This window comes from Meles meles, chromosome 8 (assembly GCF_922984935.1).
Source record: "Meles meles chromosome 8, mMelMel3.1 paternal haplotype, whole genome shotgun sequence".
In the NCBI taxonomy this organism is placed as follows: Eukaryota; Metazoa; Chordata; class Mammalia; order Carnivora; family Mustelidae; genus Meles; species Meles meles.
This window is the reverse complement of record NC_060073.1, coordinates 31937937-31956327: the sequence shown is the minus strand read 5'-3', so window position 1 is coordinate 31956327 and position 18391 is coordinate 31937937. Positions and strand designations below refer to the sequence as shown.

Below are 18391 nucleotides of genomic sequence, written 5' to 3'. Positions count from 1 at the left end.
CACTCGTGGCAGCTGGAACGCGCAGGACTGCTCAGTTTAGTTGGCCCCCGTCATACTGAAGCCACTTGCTTGGCCCTCCTCGGCACTTGGGTTTGCGACCCTTGTTTCTAGGGGACCTCGGCCACCCTGGTTTCTTTCCAGTCTCTTGTGTTTGTAACCAGACTCCCAAGTTTGGGTAAGTGGGGTTGAATTTGGTATGTAGGAGCAAATCTTGGGACGGAGTCCAGAGCTGGGATTCGGGCGCCGCGCTGGAAGTTGGGGAGGGGCAGCACCTCCCTCCCTCCGTTCATTCTCCGGAACTGGGAGAAGAGAGAGGGAATTTTATCCCGAACATCTGTTGCTTGACAAAGAACTTCTTGCCCGTCTTTCTAAGAGCCCTCCAGTCCCCAGCCCAGTACGCCTGGGCCCGCCCCTCGCAACCAGATCGCTGGGAGGGGCCGAGGCGAAACCCGAGCCCCGCGCCCACCACACGGGCTGGCGACGTGGCTCGGCTGCCCCGGCCTCCCCCCGCAGCCCGGCGGCCAATGGGCGCGTGAGCCTGGCTGCCCGACGCTTCCCTGCCCGCGGCCCGGGGCGCGCCCCTTCTCTCCGGCGCGGGGCGGGCCCGTCACCTCCCCCGCCGCCGCCGCCGCGCTGGGAGCCCCCACTCCGAGTCGCCGTCCTCCTCGCTCGCTCGGTGCCTCCCCGCGGGCCGCTCTCCTGCCCTGACGATGGCGCGTGGCGGCCGCGACCGCCTCCTGGGGCTCGCCCTGGGGCTGCTGCTGGCGCTGGCGCTAGCGCCCCGGGCGCTGCGGGCCAAGCCCACCGTGCGCAAGGAGCGCGTGGTGCGGCCGGACTCGGAGCTGGGCGAGCGGCCGCCCGAGGACAACCAGAGCTTCCAGTACGACCACGAGGCCTTCCTGGGCAAAGAGGACTCCAAGACCTTCGACCAGCTCACCTCGGAGGAGAGCAAGGAGAGGCTGGGGTGAGGCCGTGGTCCGGGCCGCGCTCGGGGGCGTCGCAGGTGCCCGCGGGGACACCGGGGCGCCCGCCACGCGGGATTCGCGCCGCAAAGCGAAAGCGAAATCGGGTGCGCGGTCGGAGGGCGGGGACCGGCGGGCACGGCCGGCGGGCTCGCGCGGAGTTGCCCGGGGGTGCTGGGACCGCGGCGTGGAGACCGCCACCGCGCCCGGGCCGGGGTGGCTTCCCGCGGGGAGGCAAGAACGTGGCAGCGGCCGCGGGAGCCAAGGCTGTAAGGGCCCGCCCCCTACCCTCGGTTGCATCAGAAGGGAGGGCGGAGGGTGTACAAAAGAGTTTGTGCACCGTGGCATTTTAGTGACATGAGATCTTCCCCACCCTCCCAGTTTCCCTCTTCCCCCCCCCCCCCTCCCCCCATTCCCCGGGGTTTAGGGTTTGTGGCACTGCTAAAAAGGTCTCCAGGATGAACAGAAATGGATAAAAGATTTAGGGGCAGATGAACCAGAGGCTTGATTCCTGGCCGGAGTTCCTGGGCGGGGGCAGAGATGTTCTTGCCATCCGGCTAATAGTAGGAATAGCAGAAATACGAGTATAAAGATCCTGTCAAGAAAAGAGGGGCATTAGGGGATAGGGAGTGGGAAGTGAGAGTGGAAACTGGTCCCCCAGTTTATGTTTCCCGCAGTTATCTGCGGAGGCACCCAGTCCTTTGGCAATGAGGGCAAAAAGCTGGAGGGTGTGGTGGCAGATTGTGGATTTCACTGGTGAAGGCAGTTGAATCAGGAGCCAAACCTGGAACACAAAACTTTGGTACATTACTGCAGGCTGTCTCTCTAGGTCCCCTGGGGATACCGGTAGGCTTGTGCAAAGGTACCTGGGAACCCTTCCACAGAGCAATCAGCCCCAAGACCTGGTCCCAGGTGGAGGCTGGGCTGCTCTGGTGTGTGTGTTGGGGTGGGGTGGGGGCTCCGGTTAGCCTGGCCTACTGGGCACCAGGCCTCCTGGAACTTGCTTCCGGGGGTGGGGGATCTTCTTGTCCTGCTGTATGAAAAAGAACACAGCCATCCCTGTGCTGCCAGGGCTACCAAAGGCCAATGTGCTCAGTTAAAATAGGAGGCTAAATTATACCTATTGTGTAGGTGCACCAGCTGCCTTCCAAGATAAAAAGATCTTTGAACTTCAAAGTCATCCCCAAACAATCACCTTTTATTTTGCAGAGAAGTAGTTTCTCTTCTTGTCTGGCACTTAACAATGGGGTCCATTGATGGGTTCGGTCTATTGTATTGCTTTGAAGCACTTGGTAACTGATTTCTTCTGGGACCCTGAGAGGCTGCCATTTGCAGCATTGTCACCAGAGAGCAGGAGGACAGGTTTTGGGATGTGGAGTAGGGAGTCTGTAGTTTGCTGTCCTAATAGCTTCCAGTTTTAGGGCCTTCATCATGACAGGCGAGCCTCGTGGCGAGAACTAGTGCAGGTGGTCGGTCTGCATCTGGTCCCTTTGTGCATACCCCCCTGTCACTCATTTAGTCATGCAGCAAACGTTTGAATGGCTGCTGTGTGCCAGGAACCGTGTAGGTACCAGGCAGATACAAAGTTAAGACCTTGTGCGCTAGGCCTCCAAGTCCTTACCGTCAGGTAAGACACTTGTGAGAGACACAAGCAGACACTGTGCGTAACTGCTGTAATGGTGCCGCGTACAACCATGGTGACCACAATCGGGAGAAGGAGCCCCTAGGGCTGCAGGTTCCAGACGGGCCTAGGGGCCTGGGGATGACATCTGATCAGAACCAGCGGGATGGTCAGAGTTTGCCGGGGGTACCAGCAGAGTGAGGCTTTCCTGAAGTGAAAACACACTGCTTGCAAAGGTGTTGAGACCTGTTCTGGGGGGTGAGGAGTGATGGGACAGTAAAGGGACAGGGCAGAGCAGAAAGGATCTCTGTGAGGTGGAGACTGGACGTTACTCTGTACATGATCAAAATGTCAGCATCTCCAAAACTTGTTAGGAACATGAGACCAGCAGCAGGACAGAGAACATGACTGAGGCACGGATGGAGAAACCAGGGACAGGGGACCCAGCCGGTCCCGAGGGCAGGAGAGGGTGAATCCAGACACATGTGGGAGGTAGAACTGTGCATGCTTGCTCTTGGCTTAGCGTGGGGGTGGGGAAGAGGAGGGAACCTAGGACTGCTGGTCTGTGGCCTGAACCACCGGATGGGGACTGGACACACCACTCATCCGTCAGGTAAAGCTAGGCTAGAGGGGAGGGCTTGGGAGCGGTGGATGCCCTCTGGGACAGACTGGAGCGGGAATAGCCCCCTCCCTGTCCCCCCGCCCCCACCAAGCTTGGGCTGCTGAAGGGGGAGTGTGGCTGGATCTGGGCAATCACCACCTGATGTTAGATTCTGAAAAGGGGACCGTCCTAAAGCCACTGGGGACATGTAGGTCGGGGAGCTGCAAAGTGGAAGCCCACGAGCCACATGCAGTCACAGACAAGTGGCACAGTCTTGGAGAAAACGTAAAGTACCATCCAAGTGATGTTACATACAGAACCTGATTTCTAGTTTCTCTTGACACCGTCGACTTTCATTCCCACGTGTTAGGCGGCGTCTGGAGCGGAGATGGGCAGCCTTGCAGGTGGCAGCAGCATTTCTCCAGGTTTGCCCGAGGCCCTGCCTGGGGTTTCTGCTCACTCTGTTCCTCGCTGGGTGTCGGTTGAGCTCTCTGTCCGCCTGTGATCTAGATGACTGTCCTTAGTGAGGCCAGGCACACATTCTCTCCTTTCTTCGCCACAACATCCCTTGCGAAGCAGGTGTTCCAATCTATAGTCTGGGAAACTGAGACCCCGAGGGGCTGTGATTCCCTGGAAGGAAGCCTCGGGGCTTTGTCCGTCTTGAGACCTGTTAAAATGGCCGCTGAGGAGGGGACACCCGGAAGCTGTTGGGAGTGCTTACGTTTTCCTGAGTTAAGAGGAGCAGCTCCGCTACCCAGACTCGGGTAGGCGATGGAGACTTTACGCGTACTAATAAATTCATCCCCCATTTCTAATTAATCAAAGAGTAACTGTCAGAACTTCAGTTGACAGTAAGAAAGTTTTACCGGTGAGGTGACAGGCTACAGCGCAGAGCAAAAAACCAGATCCCTAATTAGCCTGGGTGACCCCATCCCAGGTGGATGGACTACTAGAGTCAGACTTTTTTAAGCATTAGAAATAGCTTGTGGGTGTCCTTGAAGTTCCCCACAGGGACAGCTTCCTTCTCTTGGGACCCTCGGGCCTAGAGGTAGACACGGGGGAGTTCCCGACCTGAAGTTTGCTCTGGACTCAGGCTTGGGGTACCTCAGTAGAGTTGTGTGGGCAGTCGCTGGACTGGGGGCCAGCTGTGGAACAGGAGACACCACTGGACAGAGGCATCTGTACCCTGAGGACAGGGGTGTGGGCTCCTGCGGGTGCTCAGCTGGTCAAGTTTCTTGAATAGTTTCCATGCCATGAAGGCTCTTTCACCCCTGACGTCTTAGGCTTTGACTGACAAGGTCTGGCCTTCTGCTTTAAGCTTCAAGTTGTTGTTGTTGTTTGTTTTTTTGCACTGGCCCTAGAGCCCGGTTACCTGGTCATAGCACATACTAGCTGTGTGATCTCGGAAAAGTCATCTCATTTCCCTCAGCCTTGGTGCCATCACTCTAAAGCGAGGGAGTCAGAATGCACCTGGAGAGGACTGCTAGGTTTCATCTTACAAATCAGCTCTGATCAGTTGTCCAGCTGCAGGACACTGTGTTGAGAAGGATTCTGAGGCACATCTGGGTTTATCAGTACAGAGGGCATGGCCCACCCTGGTCGTGTCTGCCATTGGCACTGGGTCGGGAGAGGCATATTATCTTCAGAAAAGATAAACTTTAAGATACCTCTCAGCATGATCAGATTATTGATTTTATTTCAGTTGTTTATGCATTTTAGATTCTATGGTATTTGATCTTTTTCTGGATCAGGATCATGTTAAGTCTTGATAATAGACTTGTGGGTCTGGTGTTGGTTTTTTTTTTTTTAACTACAGGAAGATTGTTGATCGGATTGACAGTGATGGGGACAGCTTTGTTACCACTGAGGAGCTGAAAACGTGGATCAAACGAGTGCAGAAAAGATACATCTATGATAATGTTGCCAAAGTCTGGAAGGATTATGATCGGGACAAAGATGATAAGATTTCCTGGGAAGAGTACAAACAAGCCACCTATGGTTACTACCTAGGTAAGAGGTGCTGCCCGAGTTCTTGCACAGCTGGGGCCCTCAGAACAAGCTCCCTGCTCGAGCCTGTCCTCTCTCTCGACATATCTGTTGCCTCGGGGAGTGTCACAACCCCCTAAGCAGAACCTCCTTGTGTAACACCCTCCTCTGCTTAGTAAGAATGTACAGAGCTGCTTACTCTGACTGAAGCTGTAGGTGGTGAGTAGTGGGAGGGGTCCAGGGCCCGATAACGAGTGACTTAGCCAGGGTGGCTTACTTGGTTAAGCATCCGAATCTTGACTCGGGTTCAGGCCGTCATTTCAGGGTGGTGAGATGTGACTTAGGTTGCTGCCCAAATCTGAGCTTACGATCTCGGAGGCATAAAGAACAAAGAGAACAGAGTAGAGATGAAGCGTGTCTGTGGGACAGTTTCAAAATGCTGCCTAGTTTCAGATACCAAAGACGGCTGGAGCCCTCAGGGAAGGCTTCCTGGGGGAGGGTGGCCTGGGAGTTGGGCCTTGAAGAATGGAAATATATTTGGAGAGAGACAAGAGGGGAAGGTGGGTCAGCCGGGGAAGCAAAGGGACAGGAGTGTATCCAGCAGTGGACAGGGTTTGGATAGAAGACATGCTTGTTTGTGGGGAACGATAGAGGGATGTGTGCAGGCACAGTGTGCAGCCCCACTGGGTGCATGGGAGAGAGAGCTAGGAGATAGGTCTGAGGAGAGCCGGAGATGTACACACTCATGGCTAGGTTAAGGGAGATCTTAAGAGCCAGACAGAAACATTTAGACAGAATGTCGTGGGTAATGGGGAGCCTGTGTGTGTTCTAGATCGAACAATGATATGAAAGCAGGGTTCTGCAAAGAAAAGTATGACCATGTGGCCTAAAGCCAGCACTCTTAACCACTTGCTGTAATGCCCCCAGTAAACTGCTAGGGCCTGGATTATTGCAGGGGAGGGAATGAAGGGACAGATAAAGACAGTCTGAAATGTTTCAAAGAACTCAGTGGATTTGGGACCTTTTGTCCTGTGTGTACCGTTTGAGCACGAAGGATGAGTGATCTGGAAGGAAATGCTTTCTGTAGCAGCCCAGTTCAGACATTTCTGCACACATCCTGCAGGAAACCCCGCAGAGTTTCAGGATACTTCCGATCATCACACCTTTAAAAAGATGCTGCCACGCGATGAGAGAAGGTTCAAGGCCGCAGACCTCGACGGTGACCAGACAGCTACTCGGGAGGAGTTCACCGCCTTTCTGCACCCCGAGGAGTTTGAGCATATGAAGGAAATTGTGGTTTTGGTAAGATCATAAAAGAACCTGAGCTGGGAAAAGACCAGAGCTAAATCTGTACCAAAGGTTTGTCCCTTCTTGCAAAGAGAGCGCATTTGTCGGCCGGATGGGAGCTGGAAAAGAACTCTGAAGTGGACCACGTTGGGAATACTTGCCTACCTGATAGATTAGTCAGGGCCGCCTAGGTGCTGTCACAAACAGCCCCAATCCCAGCCGTGGGAAACAAAGGTTATTTTTGCTTCTACCAAGTCCCGTGCAGATGGTCCGAGTCATGTGGGCCTTCTGGGCGCTTCCCTAAGTACTGTCAGATACCCAGACACCTTACACCCAGACACTCTCCCATCTCGTGGCTTCCTGGTCATCCTGGAACAACCAGCTGGGAGACAGAAAGGAAAAGAAGGGGAATGAAGAGAAGGCAACAGTCTGCTATTACTCTTGTGGCCAAGATTGTCCCTCCCTTTTACCTCCCACGGGCTCCTGGATAGGACGAGGCAGGGAGATACAGTTTAGGTGTGTGCCAGGAAAGAGCAGATGGGGTCAGTGATCCACTAGCTAGTCTCTGTCCCATTTCTCAGCCTTGCGGGAACTAGAAAAAGACACTGAAAGGGAATTAGTGATTGTTAAACCACAGGGGGATTTAAAACTCTTAGGAGTGGGGCTTGGGAGGGTACGTGGGTCTGACCAAGGCTCTGGGGGGTGGCTGTGCATTCCATAGCGTCTGGTGGAGCCCCAAGCGTCTTCATTTTCCATGGCAGTGAAATAAATGCCGTCGTCTATTTCTTGGGCAAGTGCCCAGGCCAGTTCTGTTTCGATGCTGGGAAACAAGGGGCGAGAGTTTGTTGTTTGTAATTAGCTCTGGACTATTTTAGTTGCCCAGCTGGTGGATGGGGTCCCCTCTTGCCTCGTGCTTCCCTCTCATGATCACCGTGACACCAAGGACTGGGCAGTGGCTCTCAGAGTCATTTCTTTCTACCACCCACCATCCATGTGGCCATAGCTACTTTGCCAGGGGACCATGAAGATGGGGGAATTGTCCATAAGTGCATTACCTGCCTCTGGACTGGCTCCCTGCTCTCAGGTTGGCTGTTCGCTTCAGCCCAGGACGCATCTGACAAAGGAAAGTCGTTTAATTACTCACCTGAGCAATACACCTAATTAAGAAGTCAAACGCACTAAGTATAGCACATATACGTCCAAAAGTATAATATACTTTTACATCTTATTTGTCTGTTGTTTCATATTTTTATGACATCCACTTAGTCTTCATCATCCACTCAGCCCTGGAATCTACTGTTTGTGATTACCCGGTCCAGTGGTTCTCAATCTGGGTTCCTCACAGTACCAGGAACTGTACCAGGGGGTGATTTGGCTGGATGGTGGGCATGGTTGGCCTGGCTTCTTGATAAAAATTGGAGTCCCTCTGGGCTTTTTCTTACATTTGCATTTGAAGAGTGTTCTGCTCTTAAAGTTGGGGGCAGAGGACCTGCGAACAGAAGCCACTGCCTATTTTTCACAGATAAGAAACTACTGCCCTGGGAGGTAAGGAGGTCAGCCAAAAGTTTCTAAGCATTTTTAGCCAAAAAAGCCAGACAGAGGAGGACAGTAGGTAGAATTCTCAGATTTACTTAGAGCATGCCTCCAACTTGCCTTCTCTTGCCCTTTGCTTCCTAGGAAACCCTGGAGGACATTGACAAGAATGGGGACGGGTTTGTGGATCAAGATGAGTATATTGGTAAGTGTGGCCTGGGGTCTTGCTAGGCCGTCCTCGGACATGCCAAGGAGCATCATTACTCCACCCACATCTCAAACTCCTTTCTGTACATGTCTCTTTTAGCAACAGCTGCAAGTCTGAAGTTGTCACTCCTATGTCCTCCCACTGAAGAGGGACTTGTCACACCAGTCCCAGGGTACAGCATCTGGGAAGCACTTGGGAGAGCTCACACAGGGGCCGATAGCAGGCCCCACAGCTCCGAGAGGTGGCCCCCACTCCTCTGTCTGGTTTTACTGTTGCAAAATGGGCGTGGAGATCCCACAGATTTCCAGTGAGACCAGAGCAGACTGGGTCAGGGGAAAGACCCCAAAGTCAGACGGTGGGTCCGTGGGGCCTCGACGCACTGAGCAGGTGGAGCCAGGATGAATGCAACTGTTTACAGGCCCAGACGTCTGCAGGAAGGGCCTCCTCCTCAGAGAGGTGACTCCTTGTACAGAGGGCACAGCTTCCCCATGCTTGGCCATCCTGTGCCTCTGGTTTTTGTTGCTTTCATTGGGAGTACTGCAGCCCACCTTCTGCTCTGGTGGCTTCCACTGAAGTGTCAAAAAGTGGGTTTGTCGGGTACTGGGCGCTGTGAGAGTGGGAGTCAAATTCATGTAGCCGAGTCAGAAGCTGCCTTGCCGGCTAGAGCCCTTCCGAGCAGCCAGTAGGCCTCCCAGCATAGAGGACTGGGGCAGGCCACTTGGAACTTTCCATTTGACCCTCACCGCGGTCACGTGGGTATTCTGATACAGGGTTCCCCATAGCAGGTGCCTTCCCCTGGCAACTTTTGTACTCAAGTGTTGATAAAGTAAACGCTGGAAAGTCATTTGAGGGATGGGATGCATATAATCTTCGTGCCCACTGTTAATAGAGGCAGTTAATTACCTTTCGGCACAAGACCAACGCGCACGTCGCCGTCGGTCCCTGGTCCGTGGTTGCATTGCTTGGCCACTCCAGGCCTGAGAATCATGCCTTCTGTAATGACGAGCAAAGTTTCTTCTAAGCAGAAGTGATCTTTGATCGGAAGGCCCGAGCGCTGTCCGCGGGTGTGTGGAACAGACAGGTCGCTCTCACCGTGGTAATTAAAGTGATCTCGGTGGCACTATCTCCAGAGAATAACATACTGACAGGCCCCTCGTGGGCGCGAGCCGTGGAGCCTTCCCCGTGCCCAGGGTGCAAGCGAGGGACGGCTCAGAGCTGCGGACGCCTCGCCTTGACGGTGGTGATGGAATTAGACAGAAAAGGCTGATGCGTTGAAACAAGCCATGTCGCACTTTTGATTAAAAGTGTGTGCTCTTCCTGGCCCTCCTGAACTCTGCATTGAACCGGTGCAAAGTCAGGGGCAAAACTCTGAGGGGCTCTACCTGAAAGAAACACTCCATTCTTGACACTGGGGAGGGAGGGAGGTGCGGGGCATGGTGCTTGAAAACACAATTCTGAGCGGCTCGCAGGCAGAGGGGAGGCCCGACGTGTGGACTTGTCCAAGTGACTTCATTTACGGAGGAGCCTTGTTTTCTGCTGGGAGTGAGCAGAAAACCGGTGGTGATCTGGTGCGGTGGGAAGAGCACCGGGCTTGGGAGTCCTGGCTTCTCCGCTTAGTAGCTTTGCGACCTTGTGGGAGTCACGTCATATTGATAAGCCTCAGTTTCCTCATCCAGAAAATGGGAATACACAGCACACACGCTTGCTAATAAATGTGACAGCGTTACTCCAAAGCAGTGGGCTGTGTCAGGTGTGGCTCTGCCTTGTAGCAGAACCAAGGGTCCGGCCTCTCTTTTTCCTTCATTCACTACCTGCTCTCTCTGCCACTTGGCATTTCCAAGCTGTGTTTCCATTAAAGAGAAAACTGCCTACAGGGTATCTGTCTTCTCCAAGGAGAGCTGGTGACTTAGCAAGCAATGCACCTAGACTTCTTTTTTCCTTTCCCGGTCATTTCATATAATAAGGATAATGATTCATCTTACAGAATTGTTATAAGGATGAAATAAAATGATCTCTGGGGAAGCCCTTTGGAGATGATACAAACAACAATAGGAATAAGTGGTTGAGACCAGGGGTGGGAGCAGAGTGGCCCTGTTCCCATGTAGCCTCGAGCTCATACTAGCTGTGGGTCCTTGGGTTAAGGCTGTGCCTCAGTGTTTTCATCTATAAAATGGGAACAATAACAGTACCTACTTCTAGGATTATCATGAAAGCTAAACCAAAAAAAGTGTGTAAAGTATTTTATATATACTGTCTGGACTATAGGAAGTGCTTGATGTTGGTCTTTATTACTGATTTTTCACCCATATAGTGCCAGTTTGGCTTGTAGAGTTCTTTTCACGGAAAGGATCCTCTTAATCTTCATAGAAACTCTGATTTGTAAATCACTACCTCCAAGTTACAGACAAGGCAACTTAAGGCTCACTGAATTAAGTAACATAATCCCAGTCACTGAACTAAGACACGAGCCAGGATTCATCTTGTGGCTCCTGAGCTCCATTCTCTCTGTTCCGTGAGGCGGCCTGCACGGCGGCTAAGTCACTACGTCATTATCCTCCGGACACTGCCCGCCAGACATGTGGGTGAGGGGTCCTGATGGGTCATCATCTTTCCAGAACCTCAGCAGCTCAGGTTTTCCTTGACCTGCCTTCCCGCTTGTCCTGCTAACCGAGAACCACCTTCCCTTCCAGCGGATATGTTTTCCCACGAGGAGAACGGCCCTGAGCCCGACTGGGTTCTGTCGGAACGGGAGCAGTTTAATGAGTTCCGGGATCTGAACAAGGATGGGAAGTTGGACAAAGATGAGATTCGCCACTGGATCCTCCCTCAGGACTACGACCATGCTCAGGCCGAGGCCCGGCACCTGGTGTATGAATCAGACAAAGACAAGGTAGTTCCTGGAATCATTCCTTGAAGGGAGACCGTTTACACAAGATGGGTTCTGTTTGCTTCTTTGGTGATAGCATTGGCCCGTGGCCCACACGGCCGCGTCCTTATCGACTTCTTTCATATTTGCCCTACATTAGAGACTTGGGAGCTTAAGCCAATACCGTGATAACCCACGGTGAACTCATTAGGGGCCCAGACAGTCCTGGATAGTCCGCTAAGGGCCACATACTTAATTCCCTCCCCTGTCTAAGGATTGCAGAAACCGTCACTTTTTTGGCTATGGGCCGGGCATGGATTTTAGAGGTGTACCCTGAGTTGTCTGAGAGGACCGGTTTGTTCATTCGGTCAGTCGGGTCGGCAAACACTTAGCAAACATGTGTAATGTGTCAGGCACAAGGGTACCTGTCCCATGACGTCTCAGACATCCCCAAGCAAGCTCGTTCTGCTGGCTCAGACGCCCAGCCCTTGAGTATCTTTTGATAAATATCCACATAAATAAACAAGATTTAGAAAGAAGCCCTGCCTCTTCCCAGTTTGATCGCTGCTCCACGTTCCTGGGAGACAGGAGAGTTCTGTAGTCAGGCCATAAAAGGGGAGTGGATCTTTTCTTCGGGGCCTGTTTTGGGAAAACCAGCACTGCCTGTGGACGTAACCAGATTCTCACTGCAGTCTGGTTTTTGCAGTGTGGTGACGGTGGGTGAAGGGGGTGCCTGGCAGCTTCTCTTAATTATGACATGCACTATTTTAAATGTTGAGAATCCATGAAATTAGGGGAGTTTCACGCTGAACCGTTCCTCAAGAGTTACCAGAACTTCGGTGACAGAGGTCTTTCCTCTCTCTTGCAGGATGAAAAGCTAACTAAAGAGGAGATATTGGAGAACTGGAACATGTTCGTCGGAAGCCAGGCTACCAATTACGGGGAAGATCTCACAAAAAACCACGATGAACTTTGATACCTCCTCCCCATGGTGCATACAGCAGACTGTCACAGGCTTTCTCTCATTGTCTTGGAGGGTTGCTACAGTTGTCTCGCTTACAGCAGTTGGGGCTTCCAAAAAAGCAAGTTTCTGACCTCAGATTGGGGTTAAAATGATTTTTCACTCACTATTTCCTGGAAAATAGTCATCACTCTCATTTCAGTAAGACTTCCGCAAACACATTAAAATCTTGGTCAGTCGCGACACTCTGCGGGGATAGTTGCTAAAACATGACTTGTTAGCTTTTTCCGTTAAACATAAATGAAAGGGCAAGAGAATGTGAAAGAGCCCCAGATTCAGAAGTTGGGGGTTTTGTGGGCAGTACATGGAGCGACTGCTGTGTCTTTTAACTGCACAGTTTTTGGGTCTGCCACTGTTGAACGGCGGGTGAGGGAAATGCCTGGTGAAGCTACAGTGGTGCCCCCTCTGCAGGCTTATTTCAGAGCACGTCTAATATTCCCGAATCTTCCTTCTTGACCTTATACTCTTAGCTGTCACTGTAAATGGTATATAAAACTCTGTGCATTTTTCTGTACAGACCTGCTAATGTGCACAACAAATCCATATCTTTGTGGTGTTTTTTTGTTTGTTTGTTTTTACCATAAGCAGCAATCAAGAAAGATAATGTGAAAAAGAAAGGAAGTTTAGCAGTAGGGAAGAAATGAATGTCAGGCATTCGAAGAACTCCAGGAAAATGATGAACACTTTATTATACTTGAGAACATTTTCTTGACATGTAAATGAGGTAGGTCTGAGCTTTGAAAAAGTGAACAGTAGTACAATCCGTTTCCTCGCTGATCGCCGACAGGAATGAGGCGGTGGGATCCTGGGGAGGCTGGCGTTGTGGAGCCCTGGAACCCACTCCGGCTGGTCCTGGGGAATCTGTGACCCTTGGAGGTGCCCTGAGGACTGCTACACCAGGGAATTAGGAAAAGGTGGTGTTCCAAGTCATTGGCTGAACTGGTAGAAATGGCTCTTAAAGGTTGAAATTTCACCTTATAAATAATGAACGAAATAAAGGATCCCACTGAGGATTTTCTACTGTGTGCTGTGGTGTTTGACCTCTGATGTACTATTTGTGACATTCTTGTTCATATAGAATTAACAGTGGGATGGGATTACATTAATTAAGATGATAAAGTCTCGGCTTGTAATGTGACTACAAAAATGTTTAGAATATGCTCACATTTACCTATGTAACAAATGCATAACTTCCTTCTTTCTCTGCTAGTAGGGGTATTTGCGAGTCACTGTAACTATAAGTCTCTCTGAGACAGGTTTCAAGGCCTACAAGGCCCTACAGGCTCTGGTCCCTTCCTATATCAGCATCTCCGTCCCACACTCCCCTCTACCTCCCATAGCCACTGACTTTCGAGGCCTCCAGCACAGCCAGGTCATTCCCAGCTTGAGCCCTTCGCACTTGCTGTCCCGGCGATTCAGAACACCCATCTCCCACGTCCTCAGGGAACTCAGATGGTGCCTCCACAATGGGGCCTCCCACGCTCCATCATTGATGGTGGTCCCATTTGAGTCCCTGTTTATATTTTGTCTCATTTCCCTGTTCTCTTCTTGGTACACATGGCCATTTAAGCCACTGTTTCCTAGGGTTGATGTCCAAATTACCACAAAGAGGGAGGCTTACAACAACAGAAACTTAAGTCTTTCCCAGTTCTTGAGGCCAGAGTCTGAAACAAAGGTGTAGGCAAGGCTGCACCCCCTGGGCGGCTCTTGGGAAGGATCCTTCCTTGCTGCTTCCAGATTCTGGTGGCCCCAGGTGCCACTGGCTGTGGCTCATCACCCCCCTCTGTGCCTCCATCTCATGGCCTTTTCTTTCTGTCTCCTCTGTGTGACTTACAAGGACACTTGTCACTGGAGGTAGGGTCCACCTTGATAATCCAGCGTGCTAACCCCCTTATCTCAAGATCCTTACTTAAATCTGTTTTTCCAAGTTAAGGTCACATTCACAGGTTCCAGGGGTTAGGAGGTAGACCTGTCTTTTGGGGGGCCACCTGCAGCCAACTGTACCATTTGATGTTTTCTTGTTTGTATACTATCCATCTTCCCCAAAATGCAATGGGAGAGCAATGGTCTGGTCTGTCTTATCTACTGCCATTGTCCAGGACCAAGAGGAGGAGAGCCTAACCTATAATAGGTACTCCGTAATTACCCGCTGAATGGATGAGAGGTTGTTAGCTTTCATCAGAGAGAATGTTCTTCACGGGGAAAGAGTATGTGAATAATTAAAAAATAGCTCACATCTGCTGAATGAGAAGTTAAGTAATTTGCCTGACTCTACAATGATTAAATGGCAGGGCTGGAATCAAACCCAGGTGCTCCTGGCCCCAGATCTCCACCGGGTAGCACTAAGCCTTATTGCTCCAACTTTCAGAGCTGATACATCTCCCCTTTATTTCTTTGCTCACCCACGGTATATGATTATATGGTCCAGGAATGAGAATAACTCCTCTTACCCAGAAAGAAGCTGACACCTTTTTTTAAAAAAAAAATTTTTTTTTTTTTTTGGTAATGAAAACCTGTCTTTTGGAAAATGAGAAAATAATATCTTGTAACCTAATTAGAAGCATAACACTTGTAAAAGGTGCTAACATTATTTTTACCCCAAAAGGGATTGCTGGTTGATTTATCAAGTTATGCATAGTAAGATGTTAAATATATTTTGAACACTAAATTTTTCCTTTCAAGTCAGTGCACATAAGAAGAGCACCCTCGCAGAGACTAGTGCTTCTGGGGCTGAATTTAACACTATTTAAAGAACGAAAACCTTAGCTAGGGGACATAACTGTTAACATGGTGATTTATAAAGCCTTAGATTTCTAATAGGGTCTGACTGTTTCGAGGAAAACATATTTTGTTCCTAGGTAACATTTCAAGTCGGATTATGGACAAATGCTACAAAATTGATCTGTAATGGGAAATACTGTAGTGTCACAAAGCATTATTTATATGCTTAATGTGACTGAAAGCATTAATTGCTAGGAGCCAAAATCTGTCCAAGCAAAACATGAACACACATTTCGTACTGCCTGTCTCTTACTATAGGTTTTTGAATGAATTCGAGTGTAACAAAAAATGTAGTTAGGAAATCAGCAACACCTGGAGGTTTTCTTCACCTGCGTGGATTGTTGTAGTTGTTTCTTGTTAGCAAAGGCATGAATCCTGTCTGCTCGGAGGTGCCCAGCAAACAAGAGCGGCGCGGCTACTTGGTAGCCACCCAGCAAAAACATTTTACGGAGTTAAGTGGTGGATGGCTGAATGGATGTGTTTAAAAGTCTTTCTAGATTGATTCTGCCACCTTTATAATAAAATCTGGCTTCCTCCCAAGTATATACAACTAGGATTTGGCTCTCTCTGGAGTCTTTAAAAAAATTTTTTTTTTAATATTTTATTTATTCAACAGAGAGAAATCACAACTAGCAGAGAGGCAGGCAGAGAGAGAGGAGGAAGCAAGCTCTCCACGGAGCAGAGAGCCCGACGCGGGGCTCGATCCCAGGACCCTGGGATCATGACCCGAGCCGAAAGCAGAGGCTTTAACCCACTGAGCCACCCAGGTGCCCCTCTCTCTGGAGTCTTAAAACAAGTTTATAATGCTAGAATTTCCCACTAAAAACCAATGAGCGCTGTAATGTTCACTGCTTTGGCTCACGCTGAAGTATTAAAAACTTGGGCAGGGGAAAGACTGTGTCATCGGTACTTAAACTCCTGTAATTTACATGAACTTGGAGCTCTTTGCACAGAATCCATCTGCACTCTCAATTCGGGCCAGTTCCACAGTCCGAGGCTGGCTCAATGTACCCTCAAGGTACTCAATGCCTCATACCCTAGGTAGGGGGCATCCCAGCATCCCATGTGTTTTTCAGTACCTCTGTCATTTTTCTCATATAAAATAGAAAATAGGGGTGCCTGGGTGGCTCAGTCGGTTAAGTGCCAGACTCGACTTTGGCTCAGATCATGATCTCAGGGTAGTGGGATTGAGCCCCGCGTGGGGCCCCACGATCAACAGGGAGTCTGCTTAAGGATTCTCTCCCCTTCTTCCTCTGCCTCTGCCCATTCCCGGACTCATGCTCTCTCTCAAGTAAATACATAAATCTTAAAAAAAAAATAAAAATAAAATAGAAAACAGTGTGCATCTAGCCACTGAGGCATGGGAAAGAAAATGAATATAAGGCTTGGTTACTTTCCCACCTTGGAGGTGCTTTGTTGCGAGAGCACATAGCATTTCTTTTCTCTTACACTAATAGCCATAACCAGCCGCTAAGCCAAGTTCTTCCACACATTTCTCCTGCCCTCGTCACAACCTGTGAGGCCGGTACCCGTAGGAAAGAGGGATAAGCTGGGCTGAGCTGTGGGAACAGACAACCCTACCACCTCAGTGGCTTAAAGAGGCCACTCTAGGCCAGTCGTCCACGGCAGCTGTGGTGTGGGGGCTCAGGGGGGTGAGAGTCAAACACAGGCAAGCCGGTGTGGTCACTCCTGACAGTGCCGCATGTCAAAGAATGTTCTCCTAGTTGGAAATGGCAGGGCCAGGATACAAATCCAGGTCCCCTTCTGATGGGGGACCCCACCCTCTTAATCACCCCACTATGTTGCCCCCAGTTAAAGAGCCTCTTGGTGAATCTACCACTAACAGTCCTATCATTTTAAAAACTGCTGGCTGTGCATGGTGTAATTTGAGAATTCAGGACCGCTGGGGTAAGATGTAGAGCCGGCAGCATGGAAAGACAGGTCCAGAGGCCGGGCTGGATTGAGTTCCAGCTCTGCTACACAGTTCTGTCGTCTCAGTAGGTCACCTTCCTCCTGAAAGGCCTGTTCTGACATGTATAATAATAATAATAATAACATCCAGCTCTCAGAGTAGTCACAAAGATGCATGCGATAAGGCACATGCAGGAACCACAAGGACTGAAAAGTGACACACACAGAAAAGTTTTTCCTTTCCGAGCAGGTCACATGGCTGCAGTCAGACAGGCCAGGCCGGCAGACACCAGGCGGCTGGTTCGCATTTTCTCGCTGTGTGAAGCGTTCTCAAGACGGGATCTACCACCAGAGGAAACTGACTGGATAAAATGACAAAAGTACTTGCTCTCGGCACTGCTGTTATCACGGTGACAGCATTCCAAAGCTCTGTGTGTAAGTGGCAACGATTCAGAACTCAATTCGGGAGCAGATCTAAAGAGCCTCTGCACCTTCAAAAAAAACCACCCAGAGACCCGACTGAAAACCGTCACTCCGGGTCTTGTTCTCAGAGGAGGAAACTGAGGCTCAGAAAGAGTCAGCTTTTGGTTTTCCTTCCTCTGGACTAGGGCACAGGTTAGACTAGAACTCCTTCCCCTACTCCCGCTGTTCGCTCAACCACCGCATCGGGAAAAGGGCAACAGTAATTCCTGCCTTCGAGAAGAGGACGAGGGATCTATCAAGGCAATGCCGGTAAAGCACTTCAGGAAGCCAGCACGCAGCCCAGGGTAACCATTTTCATTAGTCGGCCACAGCAGGGGCCTCCCACCGTTCAGAGCAGACAGCCGATGTCTTGGTGCTTCCTTCTGGGCCTCTACCCATGGCAGGAGTGAACGACCGAGGTTGTGGATCAGAAAATTGTCAGAGGCTTCTTTGTTGTTTAAGGACAATGAAGAAAGGCGGGGGCTTTTGTTTTTTTTTAAAGTTCATATCTTAAAAAAAAAAAAAAAAATAGAGGCCACATGGTTATTACCGAGTCCTGTAAGATCAGTGATCCCAAACCAGGGAAGTGTGTGGCTGGGCTGCGAAGACATTAGCCATAAAGATGCACGTGGACAGCCCCCCGCCAGGGGAAATGAGGGTCAGACAGACTCACCTGCTGGATGACTCCAGGCTGATTGCTTCTACTTTACAAACCTTCCTTTCCTCTTCTGAAAAAGGCAGAAAGAGCCGGACCTGCCCTGCTGGGTGGTTGAGAGGGCTGGGGGAGACACTGTGTAAAGCTCTCTACGCCTGGCCTGACTTCTTTGGTGAGACCAGAGGACTCTGTCCTAAAAGCATTTAACTGACAGTCATTTTAAGAATTTAAAAAATATGGGGCGCCTGGGTGGCTCAGTGGTTTAAGCCGCTGCCTTCGGCTCAGGTCATGATCTCAGGGTCCTGGGATCGAGTCCCGCATTGGGCTCTCTGCTCAGCAGGGAGCCTGCTTCCCTCTCACTCTCTCTGCCTGCCTCTCTGCCTACTTGTGATCTCTCTCTGTCAAATAAATAAATAAAATCTTAAAAAAAAAATATGCCATGGAATCCAAAGAACTCGTTTAGAAAATCATCTGAATTTTATTTTCTGACAGGTGAT

General features: G+C 50.5%; 1 protein-coding gene across 1 annotated transcript; it reads left to right on the top strand.

Moving 5' to 3' along the window:
- The first annotated feature begins 462 nt into the window (after positions 1–462).
- RCN1 (reticulocalbin 1) lies at positions 463–13110 on the top strand. Its single transcript, XM_046017716.1, has 6 exons — positions 463–964; positions 5001–5194; positions 6294–6472; positions 8135–8195; positions 10889–11088; positions 11933–13110. Exons 1-6 carry the CDS (start codon positions 711–713, stop codon positions 12038–12040), a joined length of 996 nt encoding a protein of 331 aa, XP_045873672.1. The 5' UTR covers positions 463–710; the 3' UTR covers positions 12041–13110.
- The last annotated feature ends 5281 nt before the right edge of the window (positions 13111–18391 follow it).